The 18,015-nt window shown below is 64.5% G+C and overlaps 1 protein-coding gene across 1 annotated transcript in view; it reads left to right on the top strand.

Moving 5' to 3' along the window:
* Positions 1 to 5,445: 5,445 nt before the first annotated feature.
* Positions 5,446 to 18,015, top strand: part of NOTCH1 (notch receptor 1) — a 46,324-nt gene continuing 33,754 nt past the window's right edge. Inside the window, exons 1-2 of the mRNA XM_055541563.1 lie at positions 5,446 to 5,753; positions 7,536 to 7,617. Coding sequence (XP_055397538.1) covers positions 5,693 to 5,753; positions 7,536 to 7,617 — 143 coding nt within the window. The 5' untranslated portion in view covers positions 5,446 to 5,692. The remainder of the gene's footprint in view (positions 5,754 to 7,535; positions 7,618 to 18,015) is intronic.

The following is an 18,015-nucleotide window of genomic DNA, read 5'->3' as shown; positions in this document are numbered from 1 at the left end:
GAGGCTCCTACCAAAGCTGGGGGTGGGGCCAGGCAGTTTCATCCCCCGGGGCCCTTTTTTTTTCTTTTTTTTTTGGAGAAAGTTCTGAGCTGCAGCCAGCAGGGCTGGGCTGGGTAGAAGCTCCCTAGAGCCAGCCTGCCCCCACCTCCCAGCAGGCTCTGCAGGGGTCCCAGGACCCACGGGTGGGGGCTGGGATGGGGACACCAGGCTGGGTTCCATGACTTCAGAGCCTCAGTGTCCTGTCCATAAGGTGGGCAACCCCGCCCCTCAGCCAGCCCTGCAGGGGTGTCACCTCTGAGCTGGACAGCCTTCTCTGAACACCCCCACCTCCCGCCCCAACCCGCCCCCCACCGCCCCACGTTTTAGCCAGCCAACCCTGCTCCACACCATGCCCCCAGTACTAGGCGGGCCCTTCCTCCTCAGGCTGGCTGTCTCCAGGGATACCCAGAAATGGGCCACTGAGCCCTGAGTGACCCAACCCCAAGTCTAGCTCTGCCCTGGCCCTCCGGGCAGCTTAGGGGTCAGGGGTCTGGAGAGGTCCAGGCCGGGCCCGTCTTTTCAGAGCTTGGGAGACCAGGCCCAGAGTCCTTTCCTGCTGGGTCAAGCTCTGAGCATTTGGGGAGGGGGGTCCCTACAGAGAAGCAGGTGGTCTGTCAGGGCCTGTGCACGCCCCGTAGCCCATGCCTCCATGACAAGCACCAGGGCCAGTTCTGCAGCTCTCGAAGCCCACACCAGCCAGGCCTCATCAGCTCACCTACTCAGGGAGGCAGCTACCTGTCAGGGGATTTGCCTGGGCAACACTCCCTAAGCTCTGTGCCTCCCTCTGAGAGGCTGACCCTCCTTCCTGGGTTTCCTGGGCAGCAGGGGGCAGGCCGGGGGGCTTACAGTCAACCCCGTTCCCTGGCCCTGAGCTGTCTAGAGGCCTTGTGCCCTCAGGGAGTGACCGCTGTGTGTGACAGGTGAACAGGCCCCTCAGAAGGGCAGGGCCTGGTGCAGGGTCCTGCAGCATGGCACCGTTTGGAAGTCACCAGAGTGTATGCATCTGTTGGGGGGGGCAGGACCCACAGTGACAGGTCCCTGTGTCCACCGCACCCCCTGAGGAACACCGCATGGAGGTGTGAGAGTTGGGAGGCCCAGGGGTTCTGGGACAGCTTCTTTTTTAAAATTATTTTATTTATCTTTGGCCATGGTGGGTCTTTGTCGCTGCTCGGGCTTTTCTCCAGTTGCGACTGAGTGGGGGCTGCTCTCCAGCTGTGGGGCATGGGCTGCTCATCGTGGGGGCCTCTCTCGGGGCACACAGGCTCTAGGGCACGTGGGCTGCAGTGGTTGCAGCACATGGGTCGATAGTTGCAGCTCATGGGCTCAGCAGTTGTGGCGTAGGGGCTTCCGGATGGCTCAGCGGTTCAGAATCCGCCTGCCAAAGCAGGAGATACAAGAAACACAGTTTCCATCCCTGGGTGGGGAAGATCCCCTGGGAAGGACACGGCAACCCACTCCAGTACTCTCGCCTAGAGAATCCCATGGACAGAGGAGCCTGGTGGGCTACGGTCCAGAGGGTTGCAAAGAATCGGACACGACTGAAGCGATCAGCACACACCCGTGGACTTGGTTGTCCTGCGGCATGTGGGATCTTCCCAGACCAGGGATCAAACCCATGTCTCCTACAGGGGCAAGTGGGTTCTTTACCACTGAGCCACCAGGGAAGCCCTGGGACAGCTTCTTGGAGCTGGTGAGGCCAGTGAGGGAGGGGTCATTTCAGCAGAGCAGGGGACCGACCCACTGCAGACGGCCTGGGACTCAGGGCACGAGGGGGTGTCCCCAGGCCTGGCGGAGCTGGCCCAGGAGGTCTGCCAGCACCCGCAGGGGGGCCCCGGCCGGCCCACTCCCAGCACAGACAGATCTGGGTGACCGTGGATCCCTGCGTGGGGAGTGAGTGCAGGCAGATGAGCCAACTGGAGACCCAGCCTACCCCTTCCCTTCTGGGTGCTGGCAGGAGTCCAGCTTGGGGAAGAGGAGCGGGGAGCAGGCGGAGCCCCAGGCACACACGCACGGGGGTGCCCGGCCCGGGTGCAGCCCGTCGTGGTGGAGGCATGCTACGTCGCCACCGAAACCACCTCCAGAAAAACGCTCGAACCTCTGGAAATGTTCTGGGTTGCTTTCGAGACGAAAAGGGTGGACAGGACTCTAGGAATCTGTTGGTCGAGGAGGAGACCAAGCCCAGGGCGGCAGGCATGGGCCCTCATGAGCCTGCTGGTCAAGGCCTGGCTGTGGTGGGGCAGGAGGCTGGGCACGTCTCAGGCGCCCAGGCCCTCTCTTCCCAAGCGGGTCAGACACATTTTACAATTAAGTTCAAAAGGTGGACAAGCGCCACCCCTGGGGTTCTGGACTCTACCCCCGGCTGCCCTGGCGGGCATGGCCCCCGCCCCCACCCTCACCTCTCCTCACCACACCCTGTCCCCTCTGCCGCAGGGCCACTGTCACCTGCACCGAGCTGCCCAGCTGCCCCCATGCTATGAGGAGCCCACGAGGCCAGGGCGGGCAGCAGCCCTGTTATGGTCCCAGACAGCTCACCCCAGGCTTCCGGAGCCCATCTGCCTGCTGAGGAGCAAGGCGGGGACCTGGCCAACCCAGAATCAGTCTTCTCAGGACGACCAGGAAAACCAGGAGCACCCCACACCCTCCAGGTGCATCCGAAGCACCAAGACCAACCTCTGCAGGAGGGAGAGGGGCTGGGGCCCCAGGACCAGGAGTCTCTGTCTGGCTGCACCTTAGAATCAGGGCAGGGGAGCTTTAAACAGCACCCCCCCGCCCAGCAAGCCAAATCATGCTGGACTCCCTGGAGGAGGGGGCTGGGGTGAGTTTCTTTGGGAGGCAGGAATGGACTCCCCAGCAGACCTCCCCTGCCCATCCTGGCGATGGTATCCCTGGGGACAGAAGAGAGGAAACTGACCCGCTCAGCCTGGGATGCGGGGGCTGAGGGCCTTCTCCTCTTCGGGCCCAGCAAGCTGGACCCTGCAGAAGAGCGTGGCCACAAGACACTGACCCCTCTGTGAGCCGGGCCTGCAGCCTCACCCGCACCGGTCCCAGGTTCCCCAGGCGGCCTGGGGGCCTGTGCAGGGACCGCCTGGCAAACCTGGCCCCAGTGCCCACCACAAGCAGGCAGGAAGCCCCAAACCGTGTTCCATTGCTGTGCCCCCCGGATTCAGTGCTGGCCACCCCAGGCCCCACTCTCCCACTGGGCTCTGGACAGGACCCGCACCCCAAATTCCCCTCCTCTCCCCAACACCCCCAACCAGGGCTGCCCCTAGGCTGCCCATCCTGTAAGAGGAGGTCTCCAGGGTCTGGGACGTCAGGACCCCCAGTCCTCCCCACCTCAAACCCCTTGGCCTGGGAAGGTTGTTAAAGAGAGATAAGAAGGGGCCTAATTTGTGATTGGAAAAGCTTGGTGCTCACTTGCCAGGGCTTGGCCCACCTCCTTCCCAGGCCTGGAGGGGAGGGAGGTCTGGCCCAGCCCCTGACCTTGGCCTCACACAAGCCCCTCCCCAGTCCCAGGCACTTCTGATTTTGCCAGGGTCTCCTGGGGGCCCCAGTCGCCCACGGGATACCCCAGGAAGCAGGTGGCTGGCATGGGGGTTAGAAGCTTGGGAGGCCCCCTTCTCTGTTATCACTGGCTAATGAGAGTATCCGGCCCCTGGGCAGAGGCCCAGTGTAGGCCTGGCAGGGCTGGCAGAGTCAGGTGAGACTCCCCCGGTCCCGAGTCCCTCCTCCAAGACTGCTTCCTTGGTGGAAGGCTGAGGACTTGCTCCCAAGCCAGGGCTGGATGGGTCTTTGCTTTTGATCTGGGGCCTGTTGGCAGAGATGCTGGGCTCCAATGGAAGGGCACACGGGCAGTGGCCCCAGAGGAGTGCTGGCCCTGAAGCCCTCCTCTGTCCATCCCTGGGAGAGGAGAGGCTGTAGTGTGCAGAGCCCTGAGACTGTGAGCTGGTTGTTGTGGGTGGGCAGGGGAGGGACTTCGCAGCCGCACCCCCCTCCCCCCTTCCTGCTAAGGAAAATCTGCTTCTCCAGGCCGCCTGGCTGCTGTTATATAAACATCTCTGCTGCCTCCAGGCGCCTCCTCTCCCCGGCACTGACCCCGAGAGGAGTTACCCCAGGCTCTGCGAAGTGCCATGCCGCCAGCTTCCTGGAGGAGGCAGGCCAGGGAGTCTCCAGCAGCAGCTGGACAAGCTGTCCCTCCTGGTGCTCACAGCTGCATCCTAGCTGGCCCCAGGTGCCCTGCAACAGGTGCACCAAGGAGGGTGGGCTGGAGCAACCTGCCCACCAGCAGGCAAACCCCACTCTGCCCACCTCTCTGGGCCTCCCTGGCAAGGGCGGCTTCTCAGCCAGCCTCTGGGATTTCTGCAGTCCTGAGGGTTCTCCTACCAGGGAACCCCATGCCGGCTCACTACCCTGTGTTGAGAGGGGGTGCTGTTTTGCACCAGTGTGAGGCTGTAAACCGGCTTAGCAGGGACAATGGCAGGCATTTTGGACGCCCAGCACTTAACCCGGGCTGGCACAGGATGCCCAAATCTGGCGCTGTGGTGCAGAAATAAGTCACCCGGAAGGAGCATGGGGGAGGGTCCAGGGCTGCCTGACCCACAGCGTGCTTCGCGGGCCACCTTAGGCTGGAGGCGCGGGAGAAGGGGTAGGACGGTGAGCAAGGAGCGTCCGGTGGGGGTCCCTCCTGGGGGAGCTGGTGCGCAATCTTTCTGGCCAGGAGCTGGCCCCAGGCTATTTCCTTGGGGGTACCCAGGGTCCCTTTGGCTGCAGCCGCGGCACCACCATCCTTCAGGGTCAAATGCCCCGGTCTTCACAGCCGCGGAGGTGGGGGCGGGTCTGGGCTGGATCTTTCAGAGGTTTTAAGTTGCGACCAGGGGGGCTTCTAGGATTGGAGCCCCGGGCCAGGGGTACACTCAGGGCTGCCGATGGCGCGACTTCTCCCAGAGCCTCTGTCCCAGGGACCCCCACACTCGTCTGCCCGGCCCAGGTCCTCTCGGGGACAGGCCTGTCAAAGGTGCCCCTTTCCTCGCTCCGCCTGCGCCTCCTCCGCTATTGAGATGTAAATCGTTGCCAATTGTCGCCGGGCGCGGCGGGATCCCACAGCCGGATCCTTCCGCAGCCCCGGAGCAAACTTTGGGTCTCCGAAAACTTTCGAACGAGAAGTAGTCCCTTAGGGCATGGGCCCCGACCCCGCTCCGCACGGCCGCGGCCCCATCCCCGGAGGACCCGGGCTTGGGACCCCGCGCCCCAGCCTGAGGAGGCGCGGGGCTGGTCGAGGAGAGCGGAGGGGCGCGGCCAACGAGGGGGCGCGGGGTGCGGAGGGATCGGCGGGGGCCGGCCCCGGGGGCGGGGCCGACGGGGCGGGGGCGGAGCGCGCGGCGGCCGGGAGCCTCACTAGTGCCTCGGCCGCGGGAGGGAGCGCACGGGCGCCGGTATCGGGGCACGGGCCGCGGGCGCAGCGTACGAACGATCGTGGGCGCGGAACCGGGCCGGGGAGGCCGCGAGAGCCCAGGGACGCTCTCCAGCCGGAAGGAGAGGGCAGTAGCGGGCCGTCACTGCCCGTGGGACAGTCCCTCTGCGCGCGGGTGTGCCCGAGCCCCCGCCGGCCGGGCGCAGGAGGCCGCCCCCGGGCGCAGCGGGCAGCCGGTGGGCAGGCATGCCGCCGCTCCTGGCGCCCCTGCTTTGCCTGGCGCTGCTGCCCGCGCTCGCCGCACGAGGTAGGCGACTGCCCGCCGCGAGCTCGCAACTTTCCGCGCCTTCAGAAACTTTTGGCGGCGCCCTAGGCGCGCGTCCTCGGGTGTCTGGGAGCGGGCGGCCAGGGTGGGGAGGGGGACCCGGCGACCCGGGGCGGGGTAGGAGCCAGAGTCCCGGGCTCGGGGAGAAGGACTGACCTTCCCCAGCGCCGCTTGCCCGATCGGGATGGACTTGGCGCCGCTCGCGCCTGGAACCGAGTTTGGCGCCGGGTTTGAAGTCGGCTTTGAAGCCGGGCGTGGGCATCTGGGGGCCTGAGAGACCTAGCTCTGGGCTCGCCCTTCACCAGCCGCGCGTGGGGCTCGCTCCCGGGGCGGGCGGACGAGCTGCCTACTACTTTTCGGTTTGAATCGAGTCGGTTTTGGTTTCCTGTTGCTTTGGGGCCATTTATCTTTTTTCTTCGCCTCTTGCCCGCCCCGGGGGCGGATGTTGGGGCGCGGAGCTTGGGGTCCAGGGCGCCGCGATCGTCTTTACAGAACCGCACTGCGGGACCTGGCTGCCCAGAGTGGTGGGCAGAGGGGAGCGGGGTGGACCAGGCGGCCCGGCCCGGCCTCCCTTCGGAGTAGGAGAGTTCGGGCAGGGCCCGGGCGAGGGCCCCAGAACCAGGTGTCCCCCGGCTCCTGGCCGCCCTGCCCGCGGTGTTCCCTCCCCACACCCGGTCGCTACTCCTATCCTGGCTCACAATTTGGGGCGGCGTGGGGGTTGTGTGTGCAGAAGATTCAGCTGCTACTGATGGACTTTCACTTTGTGGAGTTCACATTTGGAAACCTTGCAGGGGTTGGGGGGGCGGTCATTCCTCTCCGTTTCCCGTGGAGAGGAGCTCCAAGGAATCGGGTGGTGATTAATGCTTCTCTTCCCCTAAAAGTTGGAGGGAGAGCTAGTTCCCTGCTTCCTGAAGATGGGGTTCCATGTCACACCCCGTCCCCACCCCCAGAGGGGGCTTAATTTACACAGCCCTGGTAAGAAGGAGGCAGGGGGTGGGTGGCACGGCGGGGGTGGGGGGGGAGTGGATTAATTACTCCCTTCCCGGGAATGAAGTCAAATTCCTTCCAAATGGAGCATCTTCACCGTCACCCCCAGCCCCTGGCTGTGTGGGGGGGAGGCTGCCACTGAAGATGCCCACCCTGGGGAGCCGGTATTGAGGCTCGGTGGAGGCGTGGCCAGGTCCCTGGGGTGCAGTCCTGGAGCCCCAGGAGGCGGCCCTGGCGCACAATGGGCTGCTCTGATTCCTCTGCCGGGCGCTTTGTTGGCGGGCGGGGCAGCGGCGTTTGCAGCTGTCGCAGTTTCCCACGAGCTGGGGCGCTGAGTGTGGCCAGCACCGCCACCCCCCCAGCGCCACCCCCTGGAAGAGCTTGTTTGAACAGCAAGACAATCCTGGTGGTTGGATAGGGGCCCCAGCCCAGCCAAGGTCCCCAGTGAAGCCGGGGTTAGGGGTGAGAAGTTTGGGAGACTGGCCCAGGGTCATCCCAGCGTTTCTTTCCTGCTGTCTACAATGCATTTCAGGCCACTCCTCCCCACCCCTCCACCCACTTTGAGCTTGACCTGTCCACCTGCCACCCAGCCAGTCTATTCCTCCCCGCCCCATCTCTGACCCCAGAACTCTGGGCAGAATGTTGAGTCCCCTTGGGGTTCATGCAGGGCTTCCTGGGGGCCCCCTGCACCCAGTAACCCCAATGACAGGAGGTGAAGGGTGGACAGTGCCCCTGGGGGTGCTGGCCGAGCTGACCTCTCCTCTTGCCCCTCCCCAGGCCTGCACTGCTCCCAGCCCGGTGAGACCTGCTTGAACGGCGGGAAGTGTGAAGTGTTCCCCAACGGCACCGAGGCCTGCATGTGAGTATGGACCCCGCGCCCCTGCAGGGACCTGTTGCTTTGTCGGACCAGAGCCCCTGCCTTCTGCAGCGGGCCGGTGGGGACAGAACACTGGGCCATTGTCTTCTGGAGATGGCCCAGAAGGCTGGGCGCGGTCACGTGCTAGTTTATTGGACAAAGTCTGGCAATTACTTAATCACCAGCAATTATGCTGCGTGTGGAGCCCAGCCTGGCCGCTGGTGGTTCGAGCGCTCCTTTGAGGACCACCTCGGGCTCCTGGGGTGCTAGGTGGGCATCCCTGCTCCCCCATTTCTTCCCAAAGTCCCTGAGGCCTGCAGGGAGGCTCCAGAGCATCTGGAGGGAGGCCTGGCCCTCCCCGCCCCACCAGCCGGGGAGAGTGCCTCTGCTGGGGACAGGTGAGGCTTGCTCCAGGCAGGTGAGCGCCTCCTGGACAGGAGGTGCCTCTGAGCGAGAAACTGACCAGTTCAAAGGCACACCCACCCTTTGCCGCCCTCTGCCTTCCCTGGCCTCTCCTCTCTGGCCTCAGGTGAGGTTGGGGAGAGGCGGTTGGAACTCATCGAGGTGGCTGTGCCCGTCTCCGCCGGGGTATGGGTGGCAGTTCCTGCCAGGAGCTCTGTCTCTGTCCCCAGCTCTGACCTCCTGACCTGGTGGCCCTTCGCCTTCCCAGCCCTGGGTCCTCAGCTGTGAACGGGGGTGGGGGCCGGGCGTGGCGGTGGTGTCCGGAGTCAGGGAACCTGGTTAGGATCTATCGCCTGCCTGCCCGCCTGCGAGTACCAGTCAGCCTCTCGGGAAGTTTTTCTGCTGTGGCTGATGCCCTTCAACTTGAGTTCGTCCCTGATGGGAATACCGAGCAGGCTCCTGGCGGCTGGAAAAACTCCCCCTCCCCAGGCTGCAGAAGTGGGTCCCCAGCCGGGCTGGCGCGCCCTCATTCCAACTGCTGAGGGCCCATTCCCTTGACAACCCCCAGCCCGGGCTCACTGCCGGCCCAGCCAGTGGGCAAGCAGCCCCTCCTCCCCCCACCCCGGCCCCAGACTGAAGCCAATTAAGCAGGGCTGTGAGCAGTTTAATGGACAAAACGCATTGTGTCTTTGTCGGACACTAATGAATGCGCAGTACTTTTTTTTTTTCTTTGCTTTTTTTGGGGCCTTTTTCTCCTCCTGCAGAAGCCTCACCGACGCTTGATGCCCTAAATCTTGTTTCCTTTCATTGAGAGACCGACAGCTGGGATTCAGTGGAAGTGCAGGGGCTATTGTTGGGGAGGCGGATTAATGCTGGGTGATTAAGTATGCGTGGCTTCCCAGAATGCCCACTCCCTTCCCTGCCGTTCACTGGGATGTGTGTGCGTGTAGGGCTGGGGGCAGTCTCCGTATTTCTGCAGAGGGCTCTGGGGAGGGCAGGGGCAGTGCTGGGCTGGGGAAAGTAGGAGCCGTCTCTTCTTGCGCCATCACCGGGGAATTGGGACGGGGCAGCCTGGGCCCCCCGCCCCGGGCCAGCGCTCCGGCCACACGCTGCCCTGGCCGCTGCAGCTGCCACCACTGGCCTCCGGGTGGGCGCTTCAGAGGGGCGGGGTTGGGGGAGGCTCTCCCACCCCCAAACCTGGGCAAACCTGGGCAGGCAAGTTCCTGCCTCCACAAGCCAGGCCCCGGGTCAAGGCTAGGCTGCCGGGCCCCGGGTCAAGGCTAGGCTGCCGGCCTTTTTCCTCCCTTTGGCCTGGTGATACCCCTGCCGCCTCCTTGGCGGGAAGCCTGCCTGTCTGGCCTGGCACCCCGCCTCACTCGGCCCACAGAGACCCCATTGTGCGCATCCTGCAGACCCACTGGGGAGTTGAACGGAAGTGCCGTCCTTGCAGGCCCCAGCTCTGGGCGCCTCAGGCTGGAGGCAAGGGATCAGCCATGACGGCTGGCCAGGGCCAGCCGTGGGCAGGCCCCAGTCCAGGCTTGTGGGGCAGGGTGGGGGCACTGTGGCCACCCCCAGGGTCCGCGCCGTCTTGCTTTCACCCACCACCCACTGGTCTGTGGAGGTTCTGCTGGCGGGGGCGGCCCAGCTCTCTGGGCTGAAGGGGAGAGCTGCTTTCTTCCCTCCAGGGTGTCTGGGTCTCAGGCCGACCTGGGTGTGAGCTCTGGCTCTGCAGCCTCCAGCCGAGACCTGCAGAAAGTTCTGTGACTTTCCTGCTGCTTCCCCTGTGGCCAGGGCGTGGGAATCGGTGCTATCATGTGCCAGGCGCATTCACGCCAGGTGACTCATCTGTTTCCATCCAGAGAGAGGGAACCTTCCCCAGAAGCCGCCTGTCAGGTGTCTGCGGGGCTCGGGGTCGGAAAAAGAGGTCCATGTTGTTGCGAAGGCCCTTCAGGAAGTCCCAGAGAGCGGGGCCGGGACACCCGATGGCCGTGAGCCTCTGGGGGCGGAGTGCTCTGCCCCAGGAGGGTGGCTGTGTGTGGTGGCCCCAGCGGGGGGTGCCTGGGGAGACCGGTGAACCAGGGGCGGCCTCAGGTGGGTCTTTGGGACCCTCTGCCGCCTTGGCGCCCAGAGTACGCTGGATGGAAGTCGGGCAGGTGGTGGACCTTGGCTCTGGATGATCCTGGACTTGAGGCCAGGCTCTCCTGTGCCCAGTGTCCTCGTGACCTCAGGTCATCGGGTCACCTGAACCCAGATTCCCCCAGTCTGTAATCCGCGCTTGATCTGTGATTGATCTCTTGGTGGTGCGTGAAGGTTACGTAAGAGGCACGCAGCAGGCGCGGGGCGAGTGTCCGCTCCCTTGCTGCCTTCTCCTTTTGAGCTGACAGCGCTGGTTTCAGGATCCTCATTCGAGAGAGTTTAGTCGTCTAATGAGTGAGTTCAGAGAACCCGAAAGATACAGCCTGGTGGGCCCGAGCCGGGGCACCGCCTGGGAGGGGCCAGCCAGCGACTCCGAGGACTTCTCACCCGCGAGGGTAGCCGTGAACACCCTCCTTGCTTCCTTCCCAATTCTGAGCACCTGTTGTGTGCTGGGCGCTGCTCTGGTCGTGGGCATATGGGCTCAGGTCCGACGCAGCCCCCGCCCCCATGGTCTCTCCGCTTTCCAGTGTGGGGGTTAGGCGAGGCGGCCTGAACACATGACACGTCAGCGGGAGGGGAGTGCAGTGGGCAGGGCGGCCCGGCCCCATGTGTCTGGCAGCAACCCCGGAACCGTGGGCATCGGGCGTGTAGCGGGGCCCAGAGATGTCGGCGCCGGGCCCAGCGTCACACAGCCCGGCGTAGCGCCCAGCCCCGCCTCGCTCTGTCCGGGGACGTGTGTTCCTAACCACGGCCGCATCCTGCCTGTACTGCCCCCGGGGCCCTCGCTGGCCGTCCTGTGAGGAAGCAGGGCGGGGACAACGACTTCCCTTTAGAAGAAGAGGGTCAGGGGCCGAGTGGAAGTGACTCGGCCACCCGGCTGCAGAGGAACAGTCTACGTCTGTGTCACCTGGCCCGCCCGTTTCCACTGAGTCACCTGCGCGTCCCGGGCGAGGCTGGGGGAGGAACAGGTTAATTCTCAGCCTCACCCCCGCCCCCACCCCGGGCTGAGACCGAACCAGGTCTGTACAGGACTTCCTCTGTTTGTCAACGCCTGGGCGCCAAGGACGCAGGGTTAGAAAAACACAGCGAACGCACAGCCTCAGCCCAAAACCATCACCTGCTGCCTCTGACCACGGCGGGCGGACGTCAGGGAGCACACGAGCCCCACAGGAAGGTGCCCTCCTTGGGCCTGGCTCTGCCTCTATGGCGGCCAGTGTTTTTTCCACTGGGGGAAAAAAAAATAGGGATTTTTTTAAAAAGAGAGAGAGAAAAAAAAAGAAAGCTGTGCCCTTAGCTGGAAGAGGGTGGGGCCGGGCAGACAGCTGAGAGAGAACGCTTTTCGTCAGCTGAGCTGGGTCAGGGCAGCCGGGGCCACGCGTGAGAGGGCAGGTGCGGGGCCCCCTCCCCGAGGTGGCGGGGGGTGGGGGTAGGTCCAGAGGGCGGCACGGCTCCACTCCCCCAGGGCTGGGTGGCAGCCCAGGGGTCCCGCGGAAGCCGGCACTGGCTCCATCCCTCGCTGACCGTGACGCTGATGGGTGGCTGTGGCCGTCGCAGGCAGATGGGGCTCCCACTGGGCAGGGCCGGGCCGGGCTGGGCTCGAGGAGGGCACCTTTCCTGTTTCATGTCTCGCCTATAAATAGTGAAAGGATGTGGCTTTGCAGAGTCGATTGAGTGTCCTGATTGTTTTCCTCAATAAAGTGCCCACAGTCGCTCCACGCACAGACAGCCCCTTTCATCCGACCTCGTTAAAGTGCGGCAGACGTCTTCTTCGGTGGCCTCACACCCGCTCAGGGTGGCGGCCGGCTCTGCATCTCATCCTCAGTCCCCACTTTACAGGTGGGAACGGCTGAGGCTGAGAGATGAAGAGGCTGGGAACGGGAGTAGGGGACCTGGGGCCAGCTTGCCTCAGCTTCTGCCTTCGTGTCTGGGCACATCTGGAGCCTGGCAGGCTCTTCCCAGAGGTTTTAACGAGCGGCTGGCCTGGGGGCATCGCGACCTGTGGGTCAGGGGCTGTTTGATGGGTCCTGAAGTTCCCGGCCGGGCTGTCTCTGGCGGCCACACCCCGTAGTCCCATGGACTGTAGCAGGTACAGAGCGACTGGCTCCTCCTCTGTGCCTGAGACTGCAGGGTTAGGTGGCCGCCCGGAGCTCCCTTCCAGCGGCATCCTGGCAGGACCCTGGGATGGGCCCGCAGATGCCCGGGTGGCGGCAGTGGGGCTGCAGTGGACTGCAGCGTGGTCGGAGGAAGACGGCCCAGGAGCCAGGCCTGGCCATGCAGTAGGGCAGCTTCTGCCTGTCTGGGGCCAGCTCTGGGCTTCAGTGTCCTTACCCCCACCCCCTGGGCCTGCTGGTGGGCCGTGGACACTCCCACTGGAGCGGGGGCCGTGATTGACAGGTGCTGCTGCAGAGGAAGGGCCGCTGGGCAGAGAAGAGCCCGTTGCCAAAGTGGCCTCTGTTGGCTTCTTCCCTGGCATCTCCTTCCTCAAGGCCCTGCCCACCTCGCTCCGCTGAGGTCACGGATTGCTGAAGACCAGATGCGGGGTGGGGGCGGGGTGGGGGGGAAGGGAGGACTGATATTTGTATTTTGGTGGTCGGTTGCACATATTGTAAGTTTTATGATTTTAGACGTTTAAAATGTACATTTCGGGAGACTTGCCTGGTGGCCCAGCGGTTAGGACTCAGGTTCCGCTGCAGAAGGCACAGGTTCCATCCCTGGTCGGGGAGCTTGGTCGCGTCAGTCGTGTCTGACTCTGCGCGACCCTGTGCACTTGTAGGCCTCCGGGCTCCTCTGTCCATGGGAGTCTCCAGGCAAGAATACTGGAGTGGGTTGCCATGCCCTCCTCCAGGGCATCTTCCCGACCCAGGGATCGAACGCATCTGTTATGTCTCCTGTATTGGCAGGCGGGTTCCTTACCGTTAACGCCACCTGGGAACTGTGCGACACAGCAAAATAAATAACTGAATAAAGTCTGCACTTCAGCGGCGATTAGTACACTCACAAGGTTGTGGGACCAGCATGTCTGTCTAGTTCCAGGTTTTCACCACCCGAACAAAACCCCCGTAGGCGTTAAACAGGCGTCCCCCCTTCCCCTCCCCCCAGCCCCACGCGCTCTCATCTGCTTTCTGTCTCTGGCTTTACCTGATCTGCGCGGTTCACACGCGTGGACTCGCGCTGCTTGCCTCTCCCGCCCGGCTTCTGTTGCCTGCGGTGCTGATCTGCGCGGTTCACACGCGTGGACTCGCGCTGCTTGCCTCTCCCGCCCGGCTTCTGTCGCCTGCGGTGCACGTCCATGCGTCACTCCTGGGCACTCGCTGGACTCGACCTGCCTGAGAATGTCGGGGGTTGGCTGGCGGTGGCCCAGCATGGTCATCCCAGTATGGCCTTGGGCAGAAGTCCAGAGGCGGTGGGTGTCGGAGGTGGGGGATGTCCGGAAGGCTCCCTGGAAGAGGCGGCGCTCACTCCTGTGTCCGCGTGGGCAGCCATGGGACCCCCTTGAGTGGGGCCTGGCACATCCAGGGGTACCTGTTAAAGTGGGGTGGCATGCCTTAGGGTCCAAAGGATGAGCGCACAGGGCTCCACGGCCAGCACCCCACCGCCTGCTCGGGGCATCAGGAATGCGAGGGGCAGCAGGCGTTTACTGAACGCTCTCTAGGTGCTGGGGCAAGGCAGGCAGGGCAGACGCATGCCTGGCTCGTTGTTTGAGAACAAGACTCGAGGGCAGATGCCTTCACCTCCTGCAGGGCGAGGCTGGTACTGTGGGAATACCCGGCCTGGGTGCCCCAGGCCCACTAGGGCCTTTTGGAGGGAGTCCACTGTGGAGACTCAGGCAGATGGGCTGCAGACAGGTCAGCAGGAAGAAAGGCAGCTGGGGGGCATGTCTGAGACCTGAGCCCCTACCCACGCCGTCTGCCTGCTTCCCAGCCTTGCCCTGGCCTGGAGCACATCTCTCCTGAACCCTCAGGGCTCATCTCGGAGTTAGTGGGTGTACCCTTGGTGGGAGGCACCCCACCTGGTGTGAGAGGGCAGAGGGTCAGGGGCCTGGCCCCTCGCTCTTAGCCACAAGCTGATCCCCTCCCCGTGGCTCTCGGGGCTCAGGGAGGCTCCATGTTTCCTGCAGGGCACCAGAGGGGTGCTTTTGCAACGTTAGCATCTGGACACCTGCTCAGACCCGGTGGGAAAGCTCGAGTGGGTCCCCCGGTCACAGGTGGGCGGCAGCTCTCTGTGCGTCTCTGAGATGCGTGGAACCCTGGGAACAGAACGCCCTCCCCAGGGTTTCACCGCTGCGTGGTCCCTTCTGGCTGGGGCTCTACTCCCCACCTGCACCCCCGCTGCCCCTGGGATGGAAGCGTTCTGGGAAAGGGGGCCTTGACCTCACCATCCACTCCCCGCCGAGGCTCGGGGGCAGGGGTCATCATCATACCGGCATTCACACGTTCAAGTGAATTAGGTTCATCATTGCCCATTCCCTTCCTGACACCGAGCTGCTGCTCTGCATGGGAGCCCATCGGGTGGCGTGTGGACACTTCCAAGGGCCCGGCCTCGCCTTCCACGCAGTGCCCGCCCGCCCCCTCTGTGGCTCAGCTCCCCCAGGATCCGCAGCCCCTTGCTGCGCTGTCTCGGCTCTGCTGGGTGGGGGCTGGGGATGGCCTCTAGAGGTCTGACGTGAGCATCCTGCACCTGAGTTGCTCTGTTTCCTGGAAGGTGCGTCCGGGGTCCTGGTTCTCAGCAAGCCTTGGTGGAGGCGGGGGGTGCCCTGGGGAGGCCGCGCTTCCAACGCCCACGTGGCGGTTCCCAAACATGAGAGGCACTCAGACAGCCCGCCAGGCCCCACCAGCCTCAACCTGGGAGTCGTCGTGGATCAAGTCAGTCACTGGGCTTGGGTGTCCATTGGGTGTCTCTGAAGTGCTTGAATCGGTTGCTCTTCTCTGCTGGGTAAACGATCCCTCGTCCCTCTGTTGACACTGCTGATTTGCTGAGCAAACTCTTTGCCCCGCAGGCGGCATGAAAGTCCAGCCTCACCCAGCCCGGACGAGGCCTGGGGCAGGCAGGTCCCATGTCATCAGGTTGGCCTTAGGGTCAGGGCAGCGGGCCAGGAGAGGGGCTGGGGGTCTGAGCCGTGCCACACAGGGGACAGGCCGCTGGAGGCTGGGCGGGCACTCGGGGTGACACGCGGGCCCCAGGCTGGCCCTCCTCCGGGGACCCTGCCAGCCTCCTGATTCCTTCACCCCTTGATCCTGGGTCAGCTGAGCTGCCAGCCTACTGCCTGACCCCAGGAGGCCTGCTGGACAGGCAGCTGGGTCCTGGCGGGTCATCGCGGGTCCACCAGGGGATGCGTGTGAGAGGAGGTGGGAGGCTGCCCCTGGAAAGCTGTGAGTGCCCCCCTCCGTGTGAGAGGAGGTGGGCGGCTGCCCCTGGAAAGCTCTGTCGGTGCCCTCCCTCCCGGAGGGACCCGGGGCTCGGGGACCTGCCTCCCACCGTTTCCTCTCGGTTTCGGTTGCTGGTAAGCGGAAACTACACGGTTACTGGAAATGACAGGTCTGGGGGAGAAGCCAGAGTTTTGAGTGTGTGTGTTTTTCCCTGAAAGCTTTTCAGTACAAGAGATGCTGAGCTAAGACCGGGCTGAGGCGGGGCCTGGGGGTGGGGGGTGCTGGCCCCACTTCCGCCCCCAGGGCCTCCGTCTCCCTCTGACCACGGAGAGGGCTGGGGGAGGTAACTGCCTCTGGGCCTTCCGGGTCAGCCTGAGGGTCTCTCCTGCGCTTGCCAGGCTGGTTCCGGCTCCCAGGGGTGGCCCCACAGGGCGGGGCTCCCCTCACTTCCCCCTCCAGGGCTCAGGATGAGGGTGGCCTCGGGCCTGACTGAGAGCCAGACGGGGTGGGGGAGGCCAGGCAGGGCTGTGTGTCCCGGTGTCCACGGTGGCAGGGGCCTCAGGCCATGACGGCTTCTGCCCGGGGGTCCAGGGCCCAGGCCCGGCCCAGCACGGCGCTCGGCAGGCATCTGGGACATGGCCTGGGTCAGGGCTGGACCCAGCTGAGCCCATCCGGGTTTCTGGAAGGCCTGGCCTCCAGGCCACAGGCAGGCACGGTCCACGTCAGCTGCCCGGCCCTGTTCCAGCTCGCTGCTCCCGCCAGGTTGGGAGAGCGCTGTACTCTACAGCACAGGCCATGGTGGGCTGTGTGACCAGGGGCTGCTCACCCGCCCCCCTGAACTCCCCTGTAAACAGTAACACACGTGGGTCCCGATGGGACATATCAGCGTGGCTTCACTCCACTCTCAGGCCTGTTCCCAGTGCTCCCAGGCCTCGTCCAGAAGGCTCTCTAGAGACCAGCCCAGCCCCGGATTTGGGCGAGGTCATTGAAGGACTCTGGTGGCTCAGACAATAAAGTGTCTGCCTACAGTGCGGGAGACCTGGGTTCGATCCCTGCATCAGGAAGATCCCCTGGAGAAGGCAATGGCAACCCACTCCAGTACTCATGCCTGGAAAATCCCATGGACAGAAAAGTGTGGTAGGCTACAGTCCGTGGAGTTGCAAAGAGTCAGACACGACTGAGTGACTTCACTTTCATTTTCACGGAAGGGCGCAAGGTTGTGGCCAGCCCAAGAACCTCCTGCTTTCCCCGTGGAGAAGAGTCTCCCCTGAGCCCAGAGGGCCCTAGGCCCATACCAGCGGGCCCGGGCTGTCCGGGTGTCCCCACACTGTAACAGTGCAGGTCTGTCAGCAGGTCCACGCCGGCCTGGGTGCAGCTGCCAGGGTTGTGTCTCCTGGTGTCTGCCGTGGTCCCGTGCCTTGGTGACCGTGCTGAGCCTGGGGTGGGGGCCAGGGCGGCTGCGGGCTTGTGGGCAAGCCTGGGGACACGGGGCCTGGTGGTCTGCCTTGGGCAGGGGTTGGGGACTGGGCAGGTGGTGAGCCTGAGCTGGGAGAGGCGTCCAGGGAGAGGGTCTTACGGGAGCCTCATCAGGGCCCGCTCTCCGCTGGCCCTCCCAGCGGCCAGCGGCTGTGGGCTCCGTGCTTCCTCTCTGTCCCTAGGGCCGGACAGACAGGAAGGAAGGCCACATGAGCTCTTGTGGCTGAGGGTGGTGACAGGTGTCCGGCGTTGATGGGACCCCTCCTGCCACACGGAAGGGGTGCGGGGAAGCCGGGGCCCAGGGCAGCCCCACCCTGCCGGCTGGGAGCTCCCCGATTCCCAGGCTTCTCACCCAGACCCCACCCCCACTTCCAATCCAGGGTTTTGAGTTTCAGCAGATCTTGTGGGGTTGTAAGAACACATTGTCTGCTCCGGCCCTCCTGGTCTGGGAGATCAGGCGGTCAGGCGAGAAACCCAGGCCTCCGGGGTGGGGGAGGGGGAGAAGGAATGGGGTGCGGAGGCCCCACACCCCCTCCTCCACCCAGGGAGCTCCTGCTGGCCTCCCAGCTGCCTCCAGGGGGCGCTGTGCTCTGGCCGGCCCCCACCCCCACACCGAGGGCCTGGAGTCTGGCCACCACTGGGGACAGCAGAGGTTAAGAGCTGCATTCAAACCCAGGTAGTGCCATGGGCATAACCTGCCAGAGCCCTGGTTTTCTCATCTGTACAATGGGCCAGTGTCCCTGCAGGGCCATTTTGAGAAAGAGGCAAGATAAAGCCTGAGTACAGGTCCGGGAGCAGGGAGGGAGGGTCCACAGTGTCTTCGGGGACCCGTGTCGAGGGGGGTCCTCAGTGTCCTCCCATGCTGCATTCTCAACTGGAGAATGGGAAGAAGCGGGGCTGCCCTGAGCATCCGCTCCGGTTGGCGGGAGAGGATGGGAGAGCTGCCGGGCAGGCCTCCCCTCTCCCCGCACCACCGCACTGCTGAGCAGAGGCGGGCACTTGCAGGATCGTTTCTGGCTTT

This window comes from Bubalus kerabau, chromosome 11 (assembly GCF_029407905.1).
Source record: "Bubalus kerabau isolate K-KA32 ecotype Philippines breed swamp buffalo chromosome 11, PCC_UOA_SB_1v2, whole genome shotgun sequence".
In the NCBI taxonomy this organism is placed as follows: domain Eukaryota; kingdom Metazoa; phylum Chordata; class Mammalia; order Artiodactyla; family Bovidae; genus Bubalus; species Bubalus kerabau.
This window is presented reverse-complemented; position numbering and strand designations above follow the sequence as displayed.